Below are 21,096 nucleotides of genomic sequence, written 5' to 3'. Positions count from 1 at the left end.
AGGGCGGGAAGAGACATGAGCAGATAAGAATAAAATGAACAGACACAGATTTACATAAAAACATGGTTTCTCTTTATTGGTGGTGCCACGATTTTGAGCCTTCAAAATTTGGGCTTGACCACAATTTTAAAAGGGCTGAGTGGCGTGTGGCTGTAAAGACAGGGGTCCAGCTGTCTGCTTTAATTAACAGGTCATCCCTATGTGTGTCTAAATCAAACAAAAAGGGCTGAAATTGGCCTGTGTACCATAAAACCATAAACATTTCCCCTGTTGGAATGGACTACAAAGAGGGAATAATAGATGGCAGGAGAGCTTAAAGGATGAGGGGGGGGGACAGTCTGTTTTTTCTGCCTACTCATGGAGGAGGCTTACTTCTTGGCTTTTCCCTGGGCAGCCACAGCCTCCATGGCCTTCTTTACTGTTTCCTCATCACCGAGGAAGGACATTGGCTTAATGGGCTTCAGGTCTGCATCTAGCTCGTACACAATTGGGATTCCTGTTGGCAGGTTCAGCTCCATGATGGCTGCATCAGACATACCTGGACAGACGGGTGGAGATGGACATGCAGATCAGCAGACAGTACAGAGGGGATGTAACTGATACTATAACAGGCTGTCTGGGGCCTAGCTAGACAGAAAGGACAATTATCTTATGTAATAAAAGCAGACCACAGGGCAGGTTTTTTTTTTTATGTGTGACTATTTAAAGTCATTTTGATTCCCTAAGAAATTCAATCTACTTCTTCATCTTTAGGACATCTAGTATCATTATGTGACATTTACTTTTGCCCTTGAGTCTCTCTGGATGTTTAAGTCCCTTATCCATGTCTGGCCACTCCTTGAAAAAGTACAACCTTTCTACATAAAGGTCGTGACTGTAACGAGAACCAGGCTCCTGACCCTCTTCCCCCGTCCCTGAGCTCTGACAGTCCCAGCATGCTATTTTTATACACTGTAACCCACAACTGTGTGTGTGTGTGTAAGTGTCTGCAGCTATTTAAGACCTGGCCTTGTATGCAAATCCAGACAAAGTTATTTTTGCTTGCTATTTGTCATTGGGTGATGTTAAATTTTTGATGTTACGTATTCAACTCTTCTTGAATCTCTTCTTCATCAGGTTATTTTTTTTTTAAGCTTTGTCCAGCCACAGACAGGAATGCTCACCTTCCAAGTGCTTGACAATGCCACGGAGGCTGTTGCCATGGGCAGCGATGATGACATTCTTTCCCGCCTTGATTTCAGGGGCAATGACATCATTCCAGAAAGGCAAGGCACGGGCGATGGTGTCCTTTAATGATTCACATGTTGGGAGCTCACCAGGCTTCAGATTCTTGTAGCGACGGGACTGTAGGAAGAAACAATCAGTAGATGGCTTACTACAAGTGCAATACAACAACATCCAACTTATCATTAAGGCTGGTGAACAAACATTGGAGCACTAATCATCATCTAATTCATTTTAATAAATTGGAAACTGCTCTTTCAATTAGATCCATTTGTGAGAGTAGTCATTGTAATTGCTCAAACTCAATTATGGAATACCTTACACTGTGTAAGTTTGGCATAGACTCACCTCACTGATGATTTTGTTGTAAGCGTGGTCCTTGTCCATGGGTGGAGGTGGGGTGTCAAAGGAACGGCGCCAGATCTTCACCTGCTCCTCTCCGTGCTTTTCAGCTGTCTCGGCTTTGTTAAGACCAGTGAGGCCTCCATAGTGACGCTCATTCAGACGCCAGGTACGAATCACAGGCAGCCACATCTGGTCCGTGCCTTCCATTATGGTCCACAGGGTCTTGACAGCACGTTTCAGTACCGAGGTGTAGCACACATCAAACTTGAGGCCGGCCTCCTTGATAGCCAGGGCCCCGCGCTTGGCCTCCTCCATACCCTTCTCACTGAGGTCAGCATCAAACCAGCCGCAGAAACGGTTCTCCTGGTTCCAGGCGCTCTCACCATGGCGGACAATAACCAAACGATGTGCAGCAGCCATGCTTACAGTGTGTCTTCTTGGTATACTTCAAACCAAACACAGTACCCTCAGCCCTTCTAAGTTGTGCACACACACACACTGACTGACCAACAGTGAGCCAGAGCCTGCATACCAAACTGTTTTTATAGTGACAGGCCTCTGTTACATTCCACCTGTGAGAGGCTGTCACACTCTGATGGACATACAAGCCCAGCCAATACTCAGTCCTCTGCTGGGCTGCTGGGACATGTGGTGGCTGGGAAGGCCAGAGGTCAGACATAAAGCCAAAATAGCAACATGACTTTTAAACTGAGATCTGTGGAACAAAAGTGTAAAGATCAGAGAGGCACCCTCAGCCTGAGATGAACAGGTCCATCACTGAGAGAGAAACTGGAGCTTATTAGGAGTTTGTATGTTTAGGAAAGTAAAGTGAAAGTGTCAGTAAGTTTGCTCACAGGGCATTAGTTGAGTGTGTGGGTGGAGAAACTCTGTGCAACATGTTGCCAAAACAAAGCTGAACATATGCAAATGTTGCCGTCAAGAGCAGCAGCAGCAACTAAGTGGCCTGTGCTCTTCTTTATTTAATAAATAAAAACACTAAGAGCAGTGCATCTGGGACTTGTGCATTGTTATATGTATGCCCATGTCAAATAAAAAGTTTAATAAATACAATGAATATACTGTGTAACAGTTATGGTTATTACAATTGAGACCAAAGTTTGGCAAGGTAAGGCTAAAAGAACATCAGTAGCCATTAACAGGAGTGATAAAAAGTTATAACTTCTCCTAAGATCTCAAGCAATTTCATGACCTTGTTCAACTTGTAAAATCATGTAAACAAACAATCTGTCGGTTTATGTGAAATCCTTGGCAGGAAGAGGACTGCACAACGTGTCATTTCTCTACATCACCTCTGGGAGTCACTGTAATATCATTTACAAACATTGATTCTACATGCATAAAGCAACAAGTCACTCCATATCAAGCAAAACCAAGACAGACTGCATGGTCCTCAATCTTTTTTAAGGTGTCAGAATGTGTAGGAAAGACACTTTACAAAAGAGCAGTTAAAAATACCTTACTCTTTGTCTTTTAACATTACAAAAGAACAGGTAAAACTCATTGTTATGTTAGAAAAAGCTGGTAAAAGACCTTACTTAATGCTATATTACAAAGACCCGGCTTAATCCATCATAAGCACTTTAGCAAAGCAGCAAAAGTTACAGTGGTAAGAAAAAAACGGCCTTATTAAAAGACAGAAATCTTCAGGCCTAGACTGCACCGAGCTAATCAAGACAATAAACTAATTAATTAGGGATCTGAGTCATTGTGTGAAACAGTTTGTTTTTTCCCACGTGTGGCTGAAGTCCTCCACACGCACACGCACACACACACACACACACACACACACACACACACACACACACACACACACACACATACGCACTTGTTTTTGTCTTTCTAAAGATTGATGACACTGAATCTGTTTATAAAAAAACAAGTAACGGTCAAGATAAAATAATACATCATTCCAGACTTGCAAAAACGCATCGGATTTCTGTGATTTCTTAAGGTCGAACTTGCAGAACAGTTTAATGTATTAATTCCCAACTGCATATGAGTTGGCAAATAAGAATGGCATTTCTGTTACTAAAATGTGACAGTGCAAAAGAGAGCAGGTTCATTCTTTGTTTTGAATGGATTGGTTTCAGCTGTCTAACACTTCTGCTCTCTATCATGCTAAGCCTCATAGGATGCCATGAAGTTTAAAAGAGCAACTTGCATCAGAAGACAGAATGTTGGAAACAGTATGGCATCAGTTCACAGTCCATATATCGCAAGTTAGCATGACTGAGTAAACTCTTATGGGGCATTTAAGGAAGGAATGTTCAAATGTTGTCTTTCTTTTTGTAATTTTTCATATCAGGTACACATTTCCTTCAGATATGATCTAGAAAGTAAGTACAATTTCAATCAGCCCCATTGTTATTCAACCAACATTTCTAAATGTTACTTTTTTTTTTGGTGCACACCAGCATGCATCGGTAACTGTTACTTTAAGAAATACACTTAACATAAATAATTGCACATGCTAATAAAAATAATGAAAGCCATATATTATCCAGTACCATTGATGATATGCTATGCTGGGAAGCAGCGGTGCACTCAAACCTAGAGGACAGAGATAAAAGTGCTGATTAAGCTTTGAAAGCAAAGCAGAGCTGTACCATCAGGCAAAGTCGATGTCTCCTGTCACTGCCAATCAAATTATGATCTATATATAGAAAAAGAGAAGAAATAGAATAGTCTGCACATTATTAATAAATAACCAGGCGAAGGGCCCAAGCTATACCTTGTGATCAAAGAAAATAATCAGATATTTGTGATGTACATAGGATGATGCTGGTGGAAAGACACTGGAGATGCCTTTATGATGCAGTTCTATATGTGGTACTCATGTTAATAAAATGAATAAGAAAGCACTGCTATCAAAGTTGAGATAACAGAGCATCAGAAGCCATAGCTGCGTGCTATACAGAACCTCGAAGCCTCTAAGCTCTTTAAGCTCTTAGTTTTTGTTTAATTGCATTTCTCAATTTTCTTTAGTCTTGCGAACCCTTGTAAAAAAAAAAAAAAAAAAAGGCATTTCCTAACAAAAGACTGTATAAACCTCTGGTGAAGAAAAGGGTAAAGAAAAGAGTAGAGAGAGTAAGCCCTCATAAGTCAGCGGTCATGTCTCACATAGTTCTGGTGCATTGTATTCCTCTGAGGAGCTGTAAACATGGATCTGGCATTGATAATGAAGATAAGCAACGGAATAGAAGAGAATCTTGATTGTCCACTAGAGGTGGATATTTGCTTCAGGCTCTCCAGATACATGATATAACATTCAGTAAGTCAATAACACAGACAACATTGCAGCTAGATTTACACTTTAAAAGCAGTTCATATCATGGTTCAGATCTCATTGGTCATGTTGTAAGATTAAAGATGTTTACTGCACTTGGGATAAATTACTTTTTAAGTATATTTTTAGTTGCCAGAGGGAATCTATAACTCCTCCCACAGCTCAGAGGCTCAAACTGGCAAAACAGAGAATGTGAATTGTCTTCTAGGATACTCCTCGCTTTCTTCCTTGTCCTTTCATTGAATAGTTGAGACAGAGGTTTTTGTGGTTTGCCCACTCTCTTGCCTACTATTGACACAATCTTAGAGAGTTTCTTCGTGAGTTAGATGGGTACACCCGTTTTAAATGTGCTGACTGACACCAAGTCCACTTTCTTTCTTTCTTTTTTTCTTTCTTTCTTTCTTTCTTTCTTTCTTTCTTTCTTTCTTTCTTTCTTCCTTTCTTTCTTTCTTCCTTTCTTTCTTTCTTTCTTTCTTTCTTTCTTTCTTTCTTCCTTTCTTTCTTTCTTCCTTTCTTTCTTTCTTTCTTTCTTTCTTTCTTTCTTTCACACTTTCAGACTTGAAGATGTACTCTGTATTTTCAGGGATGCTCAGCTGGCAGTTCAAAACTGTGCCAAGGTATACTCAAGTATTCCACAGTTTCAACAAATTGGCTGTCAAGTGAAACTGACTCAGCTTATATATCTTGTTAAGTGCAGATAATTCATTCTTTTGTCTTGGCTACAGCCGGCTGGTGTGACACCATGTCTCCAGGGCCTTTATGCGGAGTGAATACGCAGCTTCACCAGAAGCCTTGTTTTTCTGTAACAGGCCTACAAGGGTCATATCATCAGCATGTTTAAATAAAGTGATTTTTTTTTTGTTGCCATTGATCTTAAATTCATTTGTAAATAGAGAAAATGACACAGGGGAAAGAACACAGCCTTGGGGGCAGCCAGTGCTGACTGTGAGCACATCTGACATGCTGCTCCTAACACAAACCCTAATTCACCATATTCAAGCTTTTAGTCAGAATGTGTGAAGGAACATACATCATATATACAGTATACAGTGTGTTCGTGTGTGTCTGTATTTAAGTTTGTGTGCCCCTAGTGGCAAAAGGTAAGAATATGCCTTTGAGGTCAAACAGTATAGAACGCTGTGACTGTAAAATGACACATCATTTTACACTTCTCCTTTGTGCAGAAATAGATTTATATAAGTTCAGTAAGCGGAGCTGCATCTTACACTACAGAAAAGGATGAGTAGTGGATTTTATTTTGAGTTTGGAGGCTTTGGAATTCATGCACAACAAGGTTTCTTTTTGGCCTGAGGAACAAGGATTTTTAAAAGCAGGAATTAAGTCATTACCAAAGCAACAACCTTTAAATTATCACTTTAAGTGAGCTAATGAGCTTGTGAAGAGATGTTCATTATCGACTTTCTTTCATTTCCCCAGGTCCTGTAAGCATCTTGTCTGCCAAGATGCAGACAAAATGCAGAATGTGGGACTGCTGTGAGGGTGGGAATGAGTGCACAGGGGAGTTTGTGTGATCACAAATGTTACGATGACTCAGGCTGCAGCAGAGTCCATGCAGATCCTCCTCCAGTCCCCCACCTTTCATTGCCTGCCTCCCCTCTGTTCAGGCACAGCACTTTCTGTGATCACAGAGGGCCGTTGCTGCATATGCAAATTATTATATGAATCATGCAAATACACAAAACAGAGAGAAAAAGAGACACTGCTGCAAAACGCTGCAATACACTTCTGTTAAACATGCTTCTTTAACAAGGTGAATTTCTCCCCATTAACTCTCACAGAGCTACGCCATCCCTGCAGACACACACACACACACACACACACCTGACACACAAAGAATAAAAATGCATGTCAGCAACTTGGTGTAAAAGACCTGCCTGGGTGTCTGAGCTGCAGAGGAGAGGTACTGTTCCCCTTTACACAACTGAAATACCAAACTAAAACATCTTCTTTCACGCTAAAAAAAAAAATTAGACCCATTTTCTTTTTAATTATGAATCAATATTATTTTAAAACATGTCACAAAAAAAAAACTCATAGCAACACATTTCATGTGTCTTATTTCATTGGTACAGTTAATTAAATGTAGTTATAATTCAGGACTTTAATTATAAATCCCTACTAAATTACTGAAGGGTTCAGGACATGGAAAAACCAAACACTTTCATTTCTGCCTGTGTTTCTGCCTGCCTGTATATTTACTGTTAGTTTTCATGAGGTCCTTATGCAGAGCCAGAAGAAGTCAGACAACAACAAAGTTGTGAATGTGTAATTTAAAAGGAAATTAATGGAATCTGTTAAATTAATTTACAAATACCACATCATCAAGGTGGACCTTATTGATTTATATTATCGAATTTATATTTGCAATAGATTTGCAGATTTAGCAGTATTTCATTTCATAAGTTTGATAGTTTACCCATGTCTCTAACCTCTTACCTTTCTGTTTGGGTGGTGTTTTGTTTTTTAATCACTGCAGGTCTTTTGAGGTCGTGCCTGCAGTTCTGCTCGCCACCAGACAGAGAGTTGCTGTGTCACAATTGTTAAATCAGGACACACCTCCCTCTCTCTCTCTCTCTCCCTCTCTCTCTCTCTCTCTCTCTCTCTCGCTCTCTCCCCTGCAGTGAGAAAACCACAGCAAGTATGGTTTAGTATGTATGAAATTTCCCCACATGATACATAAAAATAAATCTACATCCATCACATTAATTTGCAGTTTTTCTTTGGTCATTGTATAAGTTAACAATTTTCTTTCTCAATTTGTCTTTCTGCACACAATGTTTTCTGATCTACTTGTTTTGTTTTGTTTGTCTGTTTGTATCTTTTTACAATGTGAAATAGCAACTAAACTGGGTTGGAAAATACTTTAAATGCCAATCAGGGCAAGACAAATGTGTAGTTTTGCAATCTCTTCCCCCAATGTCTTTACATCTTTCTGTTTGGACTCTTTTCCCTCCTACACATATTCCCATGGTCCCTCTCCGTCTCTTTTCTTGCCGGTGCAGTGTAAGCCTATATAGAGCCTGCGTTGTCAGAGTTTGGAGGAAAGCGCTTGCGTCATAGCTCACCGTCCTGCTATAAAAGCCCGGGCTGCTGCAGTAGAAGGCAGTCGAGGCTTTAACCTGAGCCCTTCATACACCTCCACACACACACACACACACACACACACACACACATACACAGAGAGGAGAGGGAGAGCAGCCTGTCCTCCAAACAAACAGCCATGAGTAGCATTGGATATGACCCCTACTACTCCCCCTCGTCATACAGACGTTGGTATGTCGAGGCTCCCCAACGTGTCATGATGACAAGAGGGAGGACTCACTCTGTCTACTCTTCCCATGCCTCGCCGCTATCCTCCTCCCGTCTGCAGTACTCCTCTCCTGGCCGGGTGCAGCTCTCGTCCTCCTCCCGGGCCGCTTCCCTGGAGCTGGAGCTCAGCCAGGCGGCACAGATCAGCTCAGAATTCCGTGCCGTTCGCACCCAAGAGCGTGGCCAGCTTCAGGATCTCAATGACCGCTTTGCTGGCTTCATCGAAAGGGTGCGTGACCTGGAGCAGCAAAACCGGGCTCTGGAAGCAGAGCTGATGCTGCTCAGGCAGAGGCACACTGAGCCATCCCGTCTGAGAGCTCTGTACGAGCAGGAGGCCCGGGCCCTGAGGGCGGCTGTCGATGAGGCCAGGGCGGAACAACAGGCTGCCCTTGGGCAGAGAGAGCGGTTGGAGCAAACCCTGACTGCCCTGCAGGGTCGATATGAGGAGGAGGTGCTGGCTCGTGAGGCTGCTGAGGGCAGGCTGATGGACGTGCGCGGTCAGGCTGATCAAGCTTCTTTGGCCAAGGCAGAGCTGGAGAAGAGCATCGAAACTCTGCTGGAGGAGCTGGCCTTCCTCAAGAGGATCCATGAGAGTGAGGTGGCTGAGCTTCAGGCCCAGGTCCAGCTGGGTGTCCAGGTGGCGGTGGAATCTGAGGCCGCGACCCCTGACCTCTCCGGAGCTCTAAGGGACATCAGGTCCCAGTACGAAAGGCTGGCATCCAGGAACATGCAGGCAGCAGAAGAGTGGTTCAGAGGGAAAGTGGGATCCATGACTGAGACAGTGGCCCAGCACAGTGACGCAGTGAGAAGCTCCAAGGACGAAGCAGGAGAGTACCGACGCCAGCTCCAGACCCGCCTGCTGGAGATCGATGCCTGTAGAGGCCTCAATGAATCCCTGGAGAAGCAGCTGAATGAGATGGAGGAGAAACATAGTGCAGAGATCGCTGCTATGCAGGTCAGAAGGGGCTGCCGGTGTTGTCTGACATGTTATTTAATATTCAGAACTCTTCCTTTATGTGACATTAATCTTTCAAATTCAAGGTTTACTTTACATGTTATATGTCCTTGCATGTGTGTCACATCAAAGACTTGACTGTTTGTTTGTTTTTTTCCATCTAGGACACCATTGGAGAGTTGGAGTCAGAGCTGGGGGGCACCAAACAGGAGATGGCTCACTACCTGAAAGAGTACCAGGACCTCCTGAATGTCAAGATGGCTCTGGATATTGAGATTGCTGCATACAGGTGACAGTAGAGTGACGAGGGGCAATCTTAATAGATTTCTGAAAATGTAAAGAATCGTAGAGATTGAATTCTTTAGTAGTTTTGATTTTATGTTTAATGTTGAAGTAGTTACAGGATTTGTATAAATGGTGGCACCCACATGTTAGAAGGTTGAAGAGGTTCATTAACATGGGTATTTAAGGCATGATTAGTTCACATTCATTTACCAGGGACCAAGTTGTAGGTCAGAGTGCAACTTTTTTTTTTTTCTTAGCATAGAAAGGGAGAAAAAGTGTTTTTATCAAACACATGATTAGCTTTCCTCACAACTTATGGAAATCACTTTAAATTGACCATTAATTGAACAATTAATCTGTTTCACTGATCTGTCCAACCTGTGCAGGAAGCTGCTCGAGGGGGAGGAGACCCGCTTCAATGTTGGGGGCGTGTCCTCTCTATACAGCCACAGTTTCTCAGCACCCTCCTTCACCCGACCTGTGCTCTCCAGCCTGAGCTCTGGCACCTCCTACCTGATGACGTCACGCCTGTTCAGCTCCAGCGTCAGCACCACCGATGGCACCATTTCTGCCAGCCACGCCCAGCAGGCAGAAGCCAGCCCACCAGCAGAGGAAGAGGAGGAGAAGGAGAAGGAGGAAGAGGAGGAGGAAGAAATAAAGGAAGAAGAGGTAGAGGAGGAAAAGGAGGAAAAGGAAGAGGAGGGAGGAGAGGAGACAGAGGAGGCAAAGGAGGAAGAAGAAAAGGAGGAGGAAGAGGGAGGAGAGGAGGAGGGTGACAAGGGCGAAGAAGAAGAGGGGGAGACTAAGGAAGAGGAGGAGGCAAAAGAGGGAGAAGAGGGTTAGTGCAATGTTTTTTTTTCTATAATCTTTAATTGCTCAATATTATTCAAATGCTATTGGCCATGACGACACATCATATGAATTTGTTCACCTTTTGATATAGGTGGTGATGAGGAGGAGCAAAAAGAGGAAGTGACCGAGGCAGCTGAAGACGAGGGCGAGAAAGACGACAAAGGAGGTGATAAAGGCGAGTCTGAAGAACAAGAAGAAGCACAAGAAGAGGTGAAACCTGAAGAGGCAGAGGACAAAGACGAAGAAGCAAAAGCAGAAGAAAAACAGGAGAAGGAAGAAGAAAAAAAGAGCGACGCGAAGGAAGAAAAAGCTGATGCCAAGAAAGACAGCAAAGATGACGCCAAATCTGACAAAGCCATAGCTACTCCGAAAGCCGAAGACAAAGCTGACACCAAAAAGGAGAAAGAGGAGGAAAAGGCTGCTGAACCTAAAGCTGCTGAAGAAAAGAGCACAAAGGCTAAAAAGTAAGCCTTTAGCACCAGCAAACTTCAGTCAAGTCTGTCCATTAGCTCAATAACCAGTAGCAGCATCTACACTGTCCTGTCAGTACTGCTTGTTAACATGGTGCTCAATAAAACAGTCCAGCCATTTACAGCAACAAATCAAGGTTAACTGCTTGCAAATATCCAGAATACTCTGTATAGTTCTGGTTGCACAATTATGATTCTAAGATGTATAGATGCTGAATGTATAAGTGGGTGTGAGAGGTTTTGGTGGTTAAATAAAACACCTCCTAAAGCCATGTGTGTCTCTGATTTTTAATGTGGTGGAGTAAAAAGATAAAGTCCTGACAGATAGAGAACATAAATGGTAAAGTTGCATCATCTTGCACCAAATAACTAATCAAATTATTTGTATCCGTGAACTTACTTAGCAATAAACCGCTTTTCTGATTCTCATCCAACCTATGAGCATGCTTGGGTCATTGGGTCAATCCTACGTTTTCAAGCCAAACAGAAGGTTAGAAACAAGCGACTTTCCTCTTATGATGAAGCTTCTTCATCTGTATATCTGTAAGGCAGTATTTAACTTGTAGTTCAATGGTTTTCAAACAACCCCCCGTTAACAATGATGCTAGGAAATGTTCAAACTTATTCACTTCATTCATATTTATTGATGCAACACTAAAAAAACACACCTTTTTGTCACTCCTTATACTATTAGGGTGTGAAAGTTTTTGTTGTGCTTTCTTTCTTGACCTAATTTCACATAGTATGTAGATGGATGTAAACAGGAAGTAAGATATTGGAATGCATTTATTGAGCTTGAATCTTTTGTTTAAAATTTGGCAAATTAATTGGCTGATTAATTATAGTCCGAACTTACTGATAGGCTAATAGATTTAATTTAATACATTTTGCTAGTCTTTGATAATGTTTTTTTTAATTAATATATACAGTATTATGTTTTTATAAAGGTTTTGTCACAAATGACAGATATTAATATCCTTTTTGTTTTAAAATGTCACTGAGTTATAACTTTGACAAAACACAAAAACATACAAAGGATTTTATTACCAATGTTAGACAAGTGATAATGGTACTTTTACCTATTTTCTCTAACAGGACTGATGAAATTGATGTTTATAAAAAAATTTAAAAAAAAACTGACCCTGCAGAAATCTTTATGAATGTGTTTTACGTCCAAATATTCAACAAATAGTAACAGTTTGTCTTTGAGGAACAAATAAAAGTCCAGCATGTAACAAGTTACTTGATAAAAGAAGCTAAAAGCCACAAGTGACAATAAGATGTGTATTATATATCATAGGAGCAGAGGCGTGTCCAGAGGGTTGGCATGGGCCACCCTTGAAATCTGATTGGTCACGCCAGATGCCACCCCAAAAAAAGTCAACTGTGATTGGCTATTTGCCTTGTCAAAAGTGACTCTTCTGTTGGGTTTTTTGCAAATGGCTGCTGTTAGGTTGCTTATTTTTTTGCTTGTATTTGACATTGTAAATAAATACTTGACACATCTATTTTATAAAACATACTTGTTTTATTGGAAAGTAATGCATGCTGTCTTACACATAATTAACTGCCATTTTTTGGTGTTTTTACTTAAGACAGTGTACAGGAGTTTGCAAGCATTTCTTAAGTACTTTAAATTGTGAATTTGAACAGACATTTTCTTTTTGTGTCATTAATGAATTAGGTAGCTAAGTTGATGTATATGTTTCCATTATCTTGTGTTATAATGTAGCTTTGACTGTTGAAGTTAGAAAGGGTAAATAATTGATATGCATGTGTGTAGGTCCACATCACACTTCAGGCCTCCCCTGCTTAAGTCGCAGTTAGGCCCCAGTTAGGCCACCCCAGTCAAAAAAGTCTGGACACGCCCCTGCATAGGAGTGTGCATATATTTAAGGGAATATTTAGGAAGTCAGTGACTCAAACATGTAAACTATGACACATATTTAATGACAAGTTCACTTAATAGCTAACCAATAGCAACCATAAGTTTCTTATCATACCAGAAGAAGTTGAGTACATAATTGAGCTATTGTGCGTTTTGAATTTGGCTTTCTAAAGCTTGTTCTCCACTGTAAGATTAACATGCAGAAGGGGTGGAGCAAAGGACAGAACACCGAGCTTCTGGGACCCTCCAGGTGTCCTGTGTTTGTCTGGGATGACAAAGCTGTTTCTCAGGTAATGTGTCTGAGAACAGAGACAGATTACTAGATACACATGCCGTGTCTATTAGAGCCATTGGATACTTGCACGATTTTACAGATACACTAAGACACATGATAATGAATACTTCCATGTGGAATTAATAAACTGAAAGTTATACTTATCACATCTAGAAACATGATAAAGTTATTGCCTTCTTTTACAGAGGGGCTTGTATTAACAGTATACTTTCTAGTCTACATCTATAGTCTCCCCTAATGGCACAAGATCCCCTCCAAATGCTGCTACATATTGTCCTCTGACATCTTGCACCCATCAGCTGCTCTGTTTTTTTACTCTGCTGTGTAGACATAAACTGTTTAAACATTAGACACTCTGCAGCAGCAGTTATGGAGCCGTTAAAAAACTTCCTTAGACACCGTTGCAGATACTTATTTGCACCCAAACCAGTCAGCACTATCATCTCCCATCACTTCTCGTGCTTTATGATGTTGACAAAAAAACAAAGTCACATTTTTAAAACCTCTTGGCAAGAAAGTCAGGCAGATCATCGATCAAATCTGGAGCTGGAGAAAAAGCTCTCAGCTACACATTAGCCGTTATGCAGGGAAATAAATCTCTGCCCATCCTTTCAGCATGGACAGTGAAATGTCATCTCACAGGGTTTTCTTAATTTAAAATAACCACTTCAGTGATTAATGACATGATTCCAATCTACAGCCAGGAACAACTTTATATGAATAGATAACATTATAAATTATAAATACTTAAAACCTGTCTGAAAAAGATCATTGTCGTCTGAATACTATCCCTCAGTATTGATAAGGCATGCAATAATGTGACCACAAGAAGTGAATCTGCTAGAGAATTAAAGCAAAATTATATACAATTAATTAATTAATTAATTATATGATACATGTGGGCTATCAATAGAGAGGGATGGATTGGATTATAGGCACTGATCTTTTTTTTAATAAATTAAATATAACTTGTGTTTATTGTAAGTTGTCTACATTGTTTGGTGACAAGAGGCAAGTGTATTTAAAAAGTTGGGAAATATTCTGTAATTTAAGCTTAAATATAAAGCCATTCATTTCATGGCTATAAGTCATTGTACCATATGTAACTTACTCTAATATCATGATTGACTCCTGTATGGGATCGTAAAGCATGCTTTTATGCACATAAAATGACAAGACACAGTTTTTTGTTTTCATCTTTATGACATTTATTGAGCAAATGCTGCTGGGAAATCGTTCATGATGAGTAAAGTCATGGGATTGCAAACAGTAGCACCTCATTTATTTCTGTATTTAAATTCAAGTCCATCCTATGCATACAAGAATGCATGTATGTGCGCATTTACATTTTTATTTTTCAGTTGCACTCAGGTTAACATAACAGACACAGATAAAAAGCATGTTTAAGGCTAGGAGTTTCTTCAGGTTTCGTTAAGCTTGAACTGCTTCAGTTACTGGATGTATATGGTCCTGTGTTTATCATATCCCTGACTGTCTCTTTCTTGACTGTATGTTGTGTATTTGTTGTCACTTTCTTTTTGGCTCAGTTGGTATCTTACCATGTCAAGTAAGGCTTCTTCAGTAAGACCCTCCCACCTGTCTTTCCCCTTCCTGTTACTTAAATCTCAAAATACTTCTCAACTCTAATAATAATTCTCTCACTCTCCCACCCAAATAACATGTGTTTCCTTTTACATATGTATTCTTTTTAAAGTGTATTTCTACCATACATACTGATACGAGAGGAAAATCTTCCCCTCTCCTGAGCTAGCATGCAGAGACCCCCCTCCCTCCCTCGCTGTAATATCTCCAGTGAACTGCAGAACGAAACAAAAAGAGGATAAAATGTCTCAGTCGCTTGCTCCTGACCGCGTTTGCAGCGAAGCCCATTTAAAGCTGTCACTCAACATGCATTTTTTGAAGTTGGAAGCATTAAGGTTTTGGCTTCTCTCTATGCTTTGTTTTGTATGTTTGAGAGTGGTTAACTTTATTACGTCGCTCTAGCTGTATGATTTTCTTTGTTATGTTAGTTCTGGGTTGATTGCTTATCTTCGGGTCTTCTCCTCTGGCCCTCTCCTCCTCCTCCTCTGCTGGATCAGCCGCCTGGTTGCTGCTCAGTCAGCCTCGGTCACCTGCTTGACAGACTGGGTGGAGTGCTTCTCCGTCTTCTTGCTGGTGACAAGCTTCTCCTGCACCAGCTCCTCAACTTCTTCCACCTCCTTCATTGTCTCGGTCACAGTGATGGATTTGGTGACGTGCTTGGATCCGTCCTCTCCTGTGGTGATGGTCTCCACGGTTTTGGTGATCACCACCTTCTGGCTGCCGTCATCCTTGACTGGGCTCTCGTCCACACCATTAGCGATTACGTCCGATTCTTTATCCTCATCTTTCTTCCCTTTCTCCTCTGGGCTGCTCTTGTCGACATCGCCATTCATAGCAACATCCTTCTTTTCTAGCTTCTTGTCTTCTGTGGAGTCGCTCGTTTTCTCTGATTTCTCTTCAGCAGCCTTCGGAGCCTCAGGCTTGGCAGTCTCTTTCTTTGGGGATTCAGCTTTTGGAGATCCAGGTTTTGGGGATTCTGATTTAGGCGACTCAGATTTCGGAGAGCTTGGTTTTGGGGATCCAGTTTTGGGGGAGTCTTCTTTGGGGGAATCAGGCTTTGGAGATGAAGGTTTCGGGGATTCTGATTTAGGAGACTCAGGTTTAGGTGATTCAGACTTGGGGGATGCAGGCTTAGGAGATTCAGGCTTTAGAGATGTGGGTTTTGAAACTTCCTTCTTGGCAGGCTCTTCCTTCTGGGCAGGCTCTTCCTTCTTGGCAGGCTCTTCCTTCTGGGCCTCAGATTTAGCAGATTCTGTTTTCGGAGCTTCTGCCTTAGCAATGACTTCATCTGATTTCTCTTCTTTTACTTTCTTCTCATCTTTTTCCTCTTTCTTTCCTTTGTCTGCGTCCTCTTTCTCATCGTCACTTTTGGACGCTTTATCACTTCCTGCATCTTCATCCTGATCTCCACCCTCTGCCTCAGCGCCAGCGTCTTCCTCTCCACCGCTGGCCTCCTTGTCTTCGGCCTTCTCTTTGTCAGGAGAGGCTTTAGACTCTGGAGTTTTGGAGCACAGCACTGTCTCCTCAACTTCCTCCTCTTCCTCTCCTCCCTCTTGTCCTTCATCGCCTCCCTCTGCATCATCTCCCTTTTCTCCCTCATCATCCCCCTCACCTTCTTCTTCCTTTTCTCCCTCCTCTTCACCTTCACCCTCCTCCTCATCTTCCTCATCACCTTTTCCGTCATCGTCATCCTCCTCTTCGTCCTTTGTGGGTGCGCTTGAGCTAACTTTGGCTTCGGTGGCGGCTACAACTTCCTCCTCCTCAACCTCCCCCTCTCCCTCATCCCCCTCGCCCTCTGCCTCAGCTCCCTCACCTTGCTCATCCCCTTCCTCTTCCTCCCCCTCATCTCCGAGTTTGGCAGACAGCTCTTGCGCTATCTCCGCCAGGGCCTCATCGATGTCGGTTTTGTCATCCTCCACCCTTGTCTCTTCAATGATCTCCTCCACAAACTTGTGCTGCACCTTCAGCTTGGGAGCGTCTGATTTAGACTTTGAGATTTTGGTGGCCTGGCGATAGGGGAAAGTGCTGAAGTGGGTCTCCTCACCTTCTAGGAGTTTCCTGGCAGGATAAATATGACACATTTGTCATTGAGAATTTAAAAGGATGAGGAAAATTACTGTAGGTGATTTTTGTAGCTACTTTTAAAATATAAAAATGAATGAAAGTATATACCTGTATGCAGCAATCTCAATGTCCAAGGCCATCTTGACATTGAGCAGGTCCTGGTACTCACGCAGATGACGAGCCATTTCCCATTTGGTGCTCTTGAGCTCATTATCCAGCTGGTGAATTGTCTCCTGAGGAAAAACAGGGTACATGCAATACAAGGTGGATTAAACACAGCAAGTATGTGCAGGTCAAGTGAAGCTTTTTTCAGATTTATTTGTGAAGATTTTCAATCTCTACTCATGGATTACTGGGCCCCTTGCAACGATGGTTAACAGTTTTACAATTCATTTTCATAATTGGCTTTATGCAGTTAACTAATGCTTCTAAGTCATCCGTGCAGATTTTGAAGACTCTGTAGTCTGTGCACCAAAAGCTGTTGCTTTAATTTATTCTGACGCAATACAGTATTCTAGAGATTCTGAATGCCTCCTTTTCAAGGACAGCCTCCACATTTATCAATACACCCCCGCCCCTACCCCAGAATCTCAGTGGTGTGATGTAAGGACGAAGCCAGTAAAGGCATCGACCCAGGCCTCTGACTCAGCAAGAGAGAGAGAGAGAGAGAGAGAGAGAGAGAGAGAGAGAGAGAGAGAGAGAGACTGCTGCAGAGTCTCCCATTTAACCATTTCATGACACTTGCAGCGCTGAGTAATGCTGAACGATGAGCTCATAGCAAACATTAGGGAGCAGAAAATGTTTGTAGACCCTCAAACACGATAGAAAATAAATAAATGTGATCTTTTTGAATTGTATTCACAACTTTTGCTGTATGTGAGACCCTCAAGTGAAACTGCGTCACATAAATATAATTCAATGACACATAAATCACATTAAAATACGTTTACATGATAACTCAAACCCTGATTGTTACCTTTTAATTGTAGTTTGTTTAAAAAAGTTTGTTAAATCGCACAACATAAAATAAATCCCCTTTCCTACAATGAAACAGATACCGTTTAAAAGGTCTTCTCAGGGCATTACGCACGGCTCTGTCTGCCTCGGAGCTGTTTCTTTACCTGCAGGCTGGCCAGGTCGCTGTTGTGGCGGTCCTCGATGTCATTCAGCTGCCTCTCAAGAGACTCTCTCGTCCCGCGGACAGACTCCAGCTCCACCGTCTTGGATTGCAGCTGGCGGCGGTAGTCGTTTATCTCATCCCGAGCGGACTTTATGGCGTCCTTGTTCTGCTCTGCAGCCTCGGTGAGCTTGGCGTAACGGCACATGAACCAGCCTTCCACCTGCTGCAGGTTCTGGTTGGAGTGACCCTCCAGCTCGCAGCGGATCTCCCGCAGAGCCTCGGTGATGTCCGCCTTCTGGAGGTCTTTCCTCTCCACGGTCACCTGAGACGCCTGGATCTGGGCGATCAGTTCGCTCACCTCCTCCTCGTGGTTGTTGCGAATGAAGGCGATCTCATCCTGCAGCGACTGAACTTTTTTCTCCAACTCGGACTTCATCAACTCCGAGTCGCTCGTGTCCTTCTTCAGGACGCGGATTATCGCCTCTGTCTCCTCCCGGATGCGAGCCTCCTCCTCAAAGCGGTCCCTGAGCCGCTGGATGTCCTCCTCAATGTGGTCGGTGTCAAGTTGCACTTGCGCCTTATCATGGTGGATCTGCTCCAGCATGGAGCGCAGCTCCTGCAGCTCCTGGTCGTAGAGGTCTCCCAGCTGGGAGCGGGACACCTGCTTCTGACGCAGAGCCTGGATCTCCGCCTCGATCTGCTTGTTCTGCTGCTCCAGGAAGTGCACCTTGTCGATGTAAACAACGAAGCGGTCATTGAGCCCTTGAAGTTGCTCTTTCTCATTAGATCGCTTGTAGTCTCCGTTCAGGATGGAGGTTTGATTATAATCAACGCTGTCGGCGGAGCTGAGCACCGTGGAGCTGTAGGCTCGGGACACCGGCACGTTCACGCTCCTCTTGTAGGAGGTGGTCATGGTAGATCCAGGGCTTGCCCGGGACCAGGATTGGGAGCGGAATCCGCTGGAAGGGGTGCTGCCGGAGCGGCTGTAGCCGTAGCTGGTCCTAGTATCCATAGTTCTCCTGAAGGGGCTCCCTATCGTGTCCGCCGTGTAACTCATTCGGTTTGACCACCGTGGGGGTGTGAGCAGAAATGAAGGGGGACCGAGCAGGTGGTGGAGGGTGTATGTTGGTGTATGTGTTATGTGTGTGTGTGTGTGCAGGTGAGGGGTGTATGGCTCTCACAGCGACTGATCCCTTCTTTGCCTGCTCCTTATATATGTGAGGCTCTGCCGCTAAGAAGGCGAGTCCACGCAGTTTTGTTCATTGATTGAGGGGAGGGGAGGGCGCGTGCCCCTCAGACCGGCTCTTAGTGGTTCCAAGTCCCGTTCAGTCTGAAGCACGTGGTCAGGAGGCGCAACATGTGGGTCCGATTAAATACACATAATACGTATCGAATATATAGATAGATAGATAGATAGACAGATAGATAAAAAGATAAATAGATAGATAAATAGATAGATAGATAGATAGATAGATTTATCGATTTATCGGTAAAAAAAATATAATGTCTCAGATATTTTGAAAAGTTAATCTTATTAGACCATTGAAAATCAGTTAATCACTCCATCAATTTGAAACAGTCACTGCTGAATCAGTTCTGTCATTTCAGCACCTCGGACAGCGACTTTAAAATAATCAGTCAGGCTTTTATTTTATTTTTTTCTCTTTCTCTGGGATTATTGATTTACAACTAATGGATGTGAACTATTTATATCCATATTAATTTATCTAACAAAAAAATACGTTTTATTCTGATTCTGAACTTGTATTCTCACATTCCTTTTTCTCAATTTGAGAGAGAGGGAAACACTGCATATGCACATAAAAACTGAAACTTTAATTAAATGAAGATAGTACTAATAATAATTACTTGAATAATATGTATGCGTTCACACATAAAAATTGAATGTATTTCTAAAATGTGTATTGCTGTAGAACTCAATTAATTAAATGGTCCATAAATGTATAAAAAATGATGAAAACTAAACACACACTTCAAACTATAATAACATTTTGTTATTTCAGCTTGTACAGAAAATGGAAGCTTAACTACTAAGCATCATTTGTGCAGTTTATTGGTGTTTTCACCTGCAGTATTTTGTGAAACAACGTTTTGATATACTCACTTGATGGGTGAGCACACATTGTGCATAGCTTTACTTTATAGTCCTAAAATGTATAGGCCAAACAGGCATACATAGCAACGCTTTCTTTTCTGCAAGGAGTATCTCTACTGCTATCTTCACTATGGTAAGTGTACAGCCTCATGGGATTTATGTTGTAAATCATGCATTTGCTGAGGCCTTTTTCCCTGAATAGTAAAGCATCGGTGGCTGCCTGTCCTGAGGGTTTGGCCCCACGGACAGGCCATCGATCTCCTATCAATCTGGACGCTTCTCTCTAATTCTTGGTCAATCACCTATCAATCAGGTCAATGCAAATGATTACCAATCAATGTGGGTGATGCACCAAAAACAGCTGCATTGGTCCTTTTTCAGCATCCTTTACTTAATGCATTTAAGCCTGTTAAAGTCTTTTTTACACTCTTTCATACAGGCACACGTCTGCTGTAAGCCTTGCAGCCTGACAACGAATATTTACATCAATTATCATGACTGCAACTTAAATATAACACCGCTTTTCTTTTTGTAGCAGGTATCACAGAATGGCATTGTAGAGCAGCTTCTACTGTGAGTATAGTTTGTGTAGAGAACTTTGGACGTTTGCCATTAATCACCTTTTTAAATTTTTACGTCCCCCCTCATTGGCTTTCCACTGCAAGCTCTAGTCAAGCAGACTGAATGCATCAAGCATGGCCAATTTTAGATCGCTCCAGAGACAAAAAGGTAGACGGAGAGAGAAATAGAGAGATGTAGACAGGGAGGGAGGGAGGGATGGTCACAATGACTTTCTCTTTCTGTGTGTCTGTCTATTTTAAGAACTAAAATGTATCGTAAATGATTTTTTTTTTTACTCGAGTAGCCACACCCACAATGGCCTCACTTGCTGACGTTACAGTGACCTTGACTGCCGCTCCATAGCCTTCTCTGTCCAGGTCTTTTCCTGCTGGCTGCAGAGCTTAAGGCGCATATATTTTATTGTTGGGCTGTTCACTCGGAACACCTAACGTGCTTTTGGATGGCCTACGAGTGCAGCCATGGTGTGATGTACACAGCAGAGCGAGGTGTGGATGGGTTGGGCAAAAACAGGGGAGTCATTCAACATCAGTTCTGGGCTTCAGCGCACTGCAGAAGGGTTGGATTGTGTTCAAATGGCACTGCAGCAGAAAGAAAGGCTCCAGCAAGAATGCAGGCCCATCCCAGTCAGGCCCAGTGTGTCCCAGGCAGGACCCCTGCAGAG

General features: G+C 42.5%; 3 protein-coding genes across 3 annotated transcripts; 1 reads left to right on the top strand and 2 right to left on the bottom strand.

Moving 5' to 3' along the window:
* Positions 1-49: 49 nt before the first annotated feature.
* On the bottom strand, positions 50-2,042 carry pgam2 (phosphoglycerate mutase 2 (muscle)). Its single transcript, XM_020644326.3, has 3 exons — positions 1,573-2,042; positions 1,164-1,344; positions 50-538 (listed from the first exon to the last, which is right to left on the bottom strand). Exons 1-3 carry the CDS (start codon positions 1,987-1,989, stop codon positions 369-371), a joined length of 768 nt encoding a protein of 255 aa, XP_020499982.1. The 5' UTR covers positions 1,990-2,042; the 3' UTR covers positions 50-368.
* A 5,950-nt stretch (positions 2,043-7,992) lies between these two features.
* Positions 7,993-11,040, top strand: nefla (neurofilament light chain a). The gene is made up of 4 exons (XM_020658509.2): positions 7,993-9,161; positions 9,326-9,450; positions 9,833-10,284; positions 10,390-11,040. Exons 1-4 carry the CDS (start codon positions 8,118-8,120, stop codon positions 10,764-10,766), a joined length of 1,998 nt encoding a protein of 665 aa, XP_020514165.2. The 5' UTR covers positions 7,993-8,117; the 3' UTR covers positions 10,767-11,040.
* Positions 11,041-14,134: 3,094 nt separating this feature from the next.
* On the bottom strand, positions 14,135-18,961 carry nefma (neurofilament medium chain a). The gene is made up of 3 exons (XM_020658516.2): positions 17,739-18,961; positions 16,726-16,850; positions 14,135-16,611 (listed from the first exon to the last, which is right to left on the bottom strand). Exons 1-3 carry the CDS (start codon positions 18,792-18,794, stop codon positions 15,066-15,068), a joined length of 2,727 nt encoding a protein of 908 aa, XP_020514172.2. The 5' UTR covers positions 18,795-18,961; the 3' UTR covers positions 14,135-15,065.
* Positions 18,962-21,096: the final 2,135 nt, after the last annotated feature.

This window comes from Labrus bergylta, chromosome 17, assembly GCF_963930695.1.
Source record: "Labrus bergylta chromosome 17, fLabBer1.1, whole genome shotgun sequence".
NCBI classification, from domain to species: Eukaryota; Metazoa; Chordata; class Actinopteri; order Labriformes; family Labridae; genus Labrus; species Labrus bergylta.
The sequence above is the reverse complement of the archived record's forward strand: the minus strand, read 5'-3'. Positions and strand labels throughout refer to the sequence as shown.

Excerpts from the sequence above, each read along its gene's own strand:
- pgam2 (XM_020644326.3), bottom strand. The coding sequence starts at position 1,989 with ATGGCTGCTGCACATCGTTTGGTTATTGTCCGCCATGGTGAGAGCGCC. Across the intron at positions 1,345-1,572 it reads ACAACAAAATCATCAGTGAG|TCCCGTCGCTACAAGAATCT; the intron begins GTGAGTCTATGC and ends TTCTTCCTACAG. Across the intron at positions 539-1,163 it reads CATTGTCAAGCACTTGGAAG|GTATGTCTGATGCAGCCATC; the intron begins GTGAGCATTCCT and ends CCGTCTGTCCAG.
- nefla (XM_020658509.2), top strand. The coding sequence starts at position 8,118 with ATGAGTAGCATTGGATATGACCCCTACTACTCCCCCTCGTCATACAGA. Across the intron at positions 9,162-9,325 it reads CAGAGATCGCTGCTATGCAG|GACACCATTGGAGAGTTGGA; the intron begins GTCAGAAGGGGC and ends TTTTCCATCTAG. Across the intron at positions 9,451-9,832 it reads ATTGAGATTGCTGCATACAG|GAAGCTGCTCGAGGGGGAGG; the intron begins GTGACAGTAGAG and ends CAACCTGTGCAG.
- nefma (XM_020658516.2), bottom strand. The coding sequence starts at position 18,794 with ATGAGTTACACGGCGGACACGATAGGGAGCCCCTTCAGGAGAACTATG. Across the intron at positions 16,851-17,738 it reads GCGACCTGGCCAGCCTGCAG|GAGACAATTCACCAGCTGGA; the intron begins GTAAAGAAACAG and ends GTTTTTCCTCAG. Across the intron at positions 16,612-16,725 it reads ATTGAGATTGCTGCATACAG|GAAACTCCTAGAAGGTGAGG; the intron begins GTATATACTTTC and ends TTATCCTGCCAG.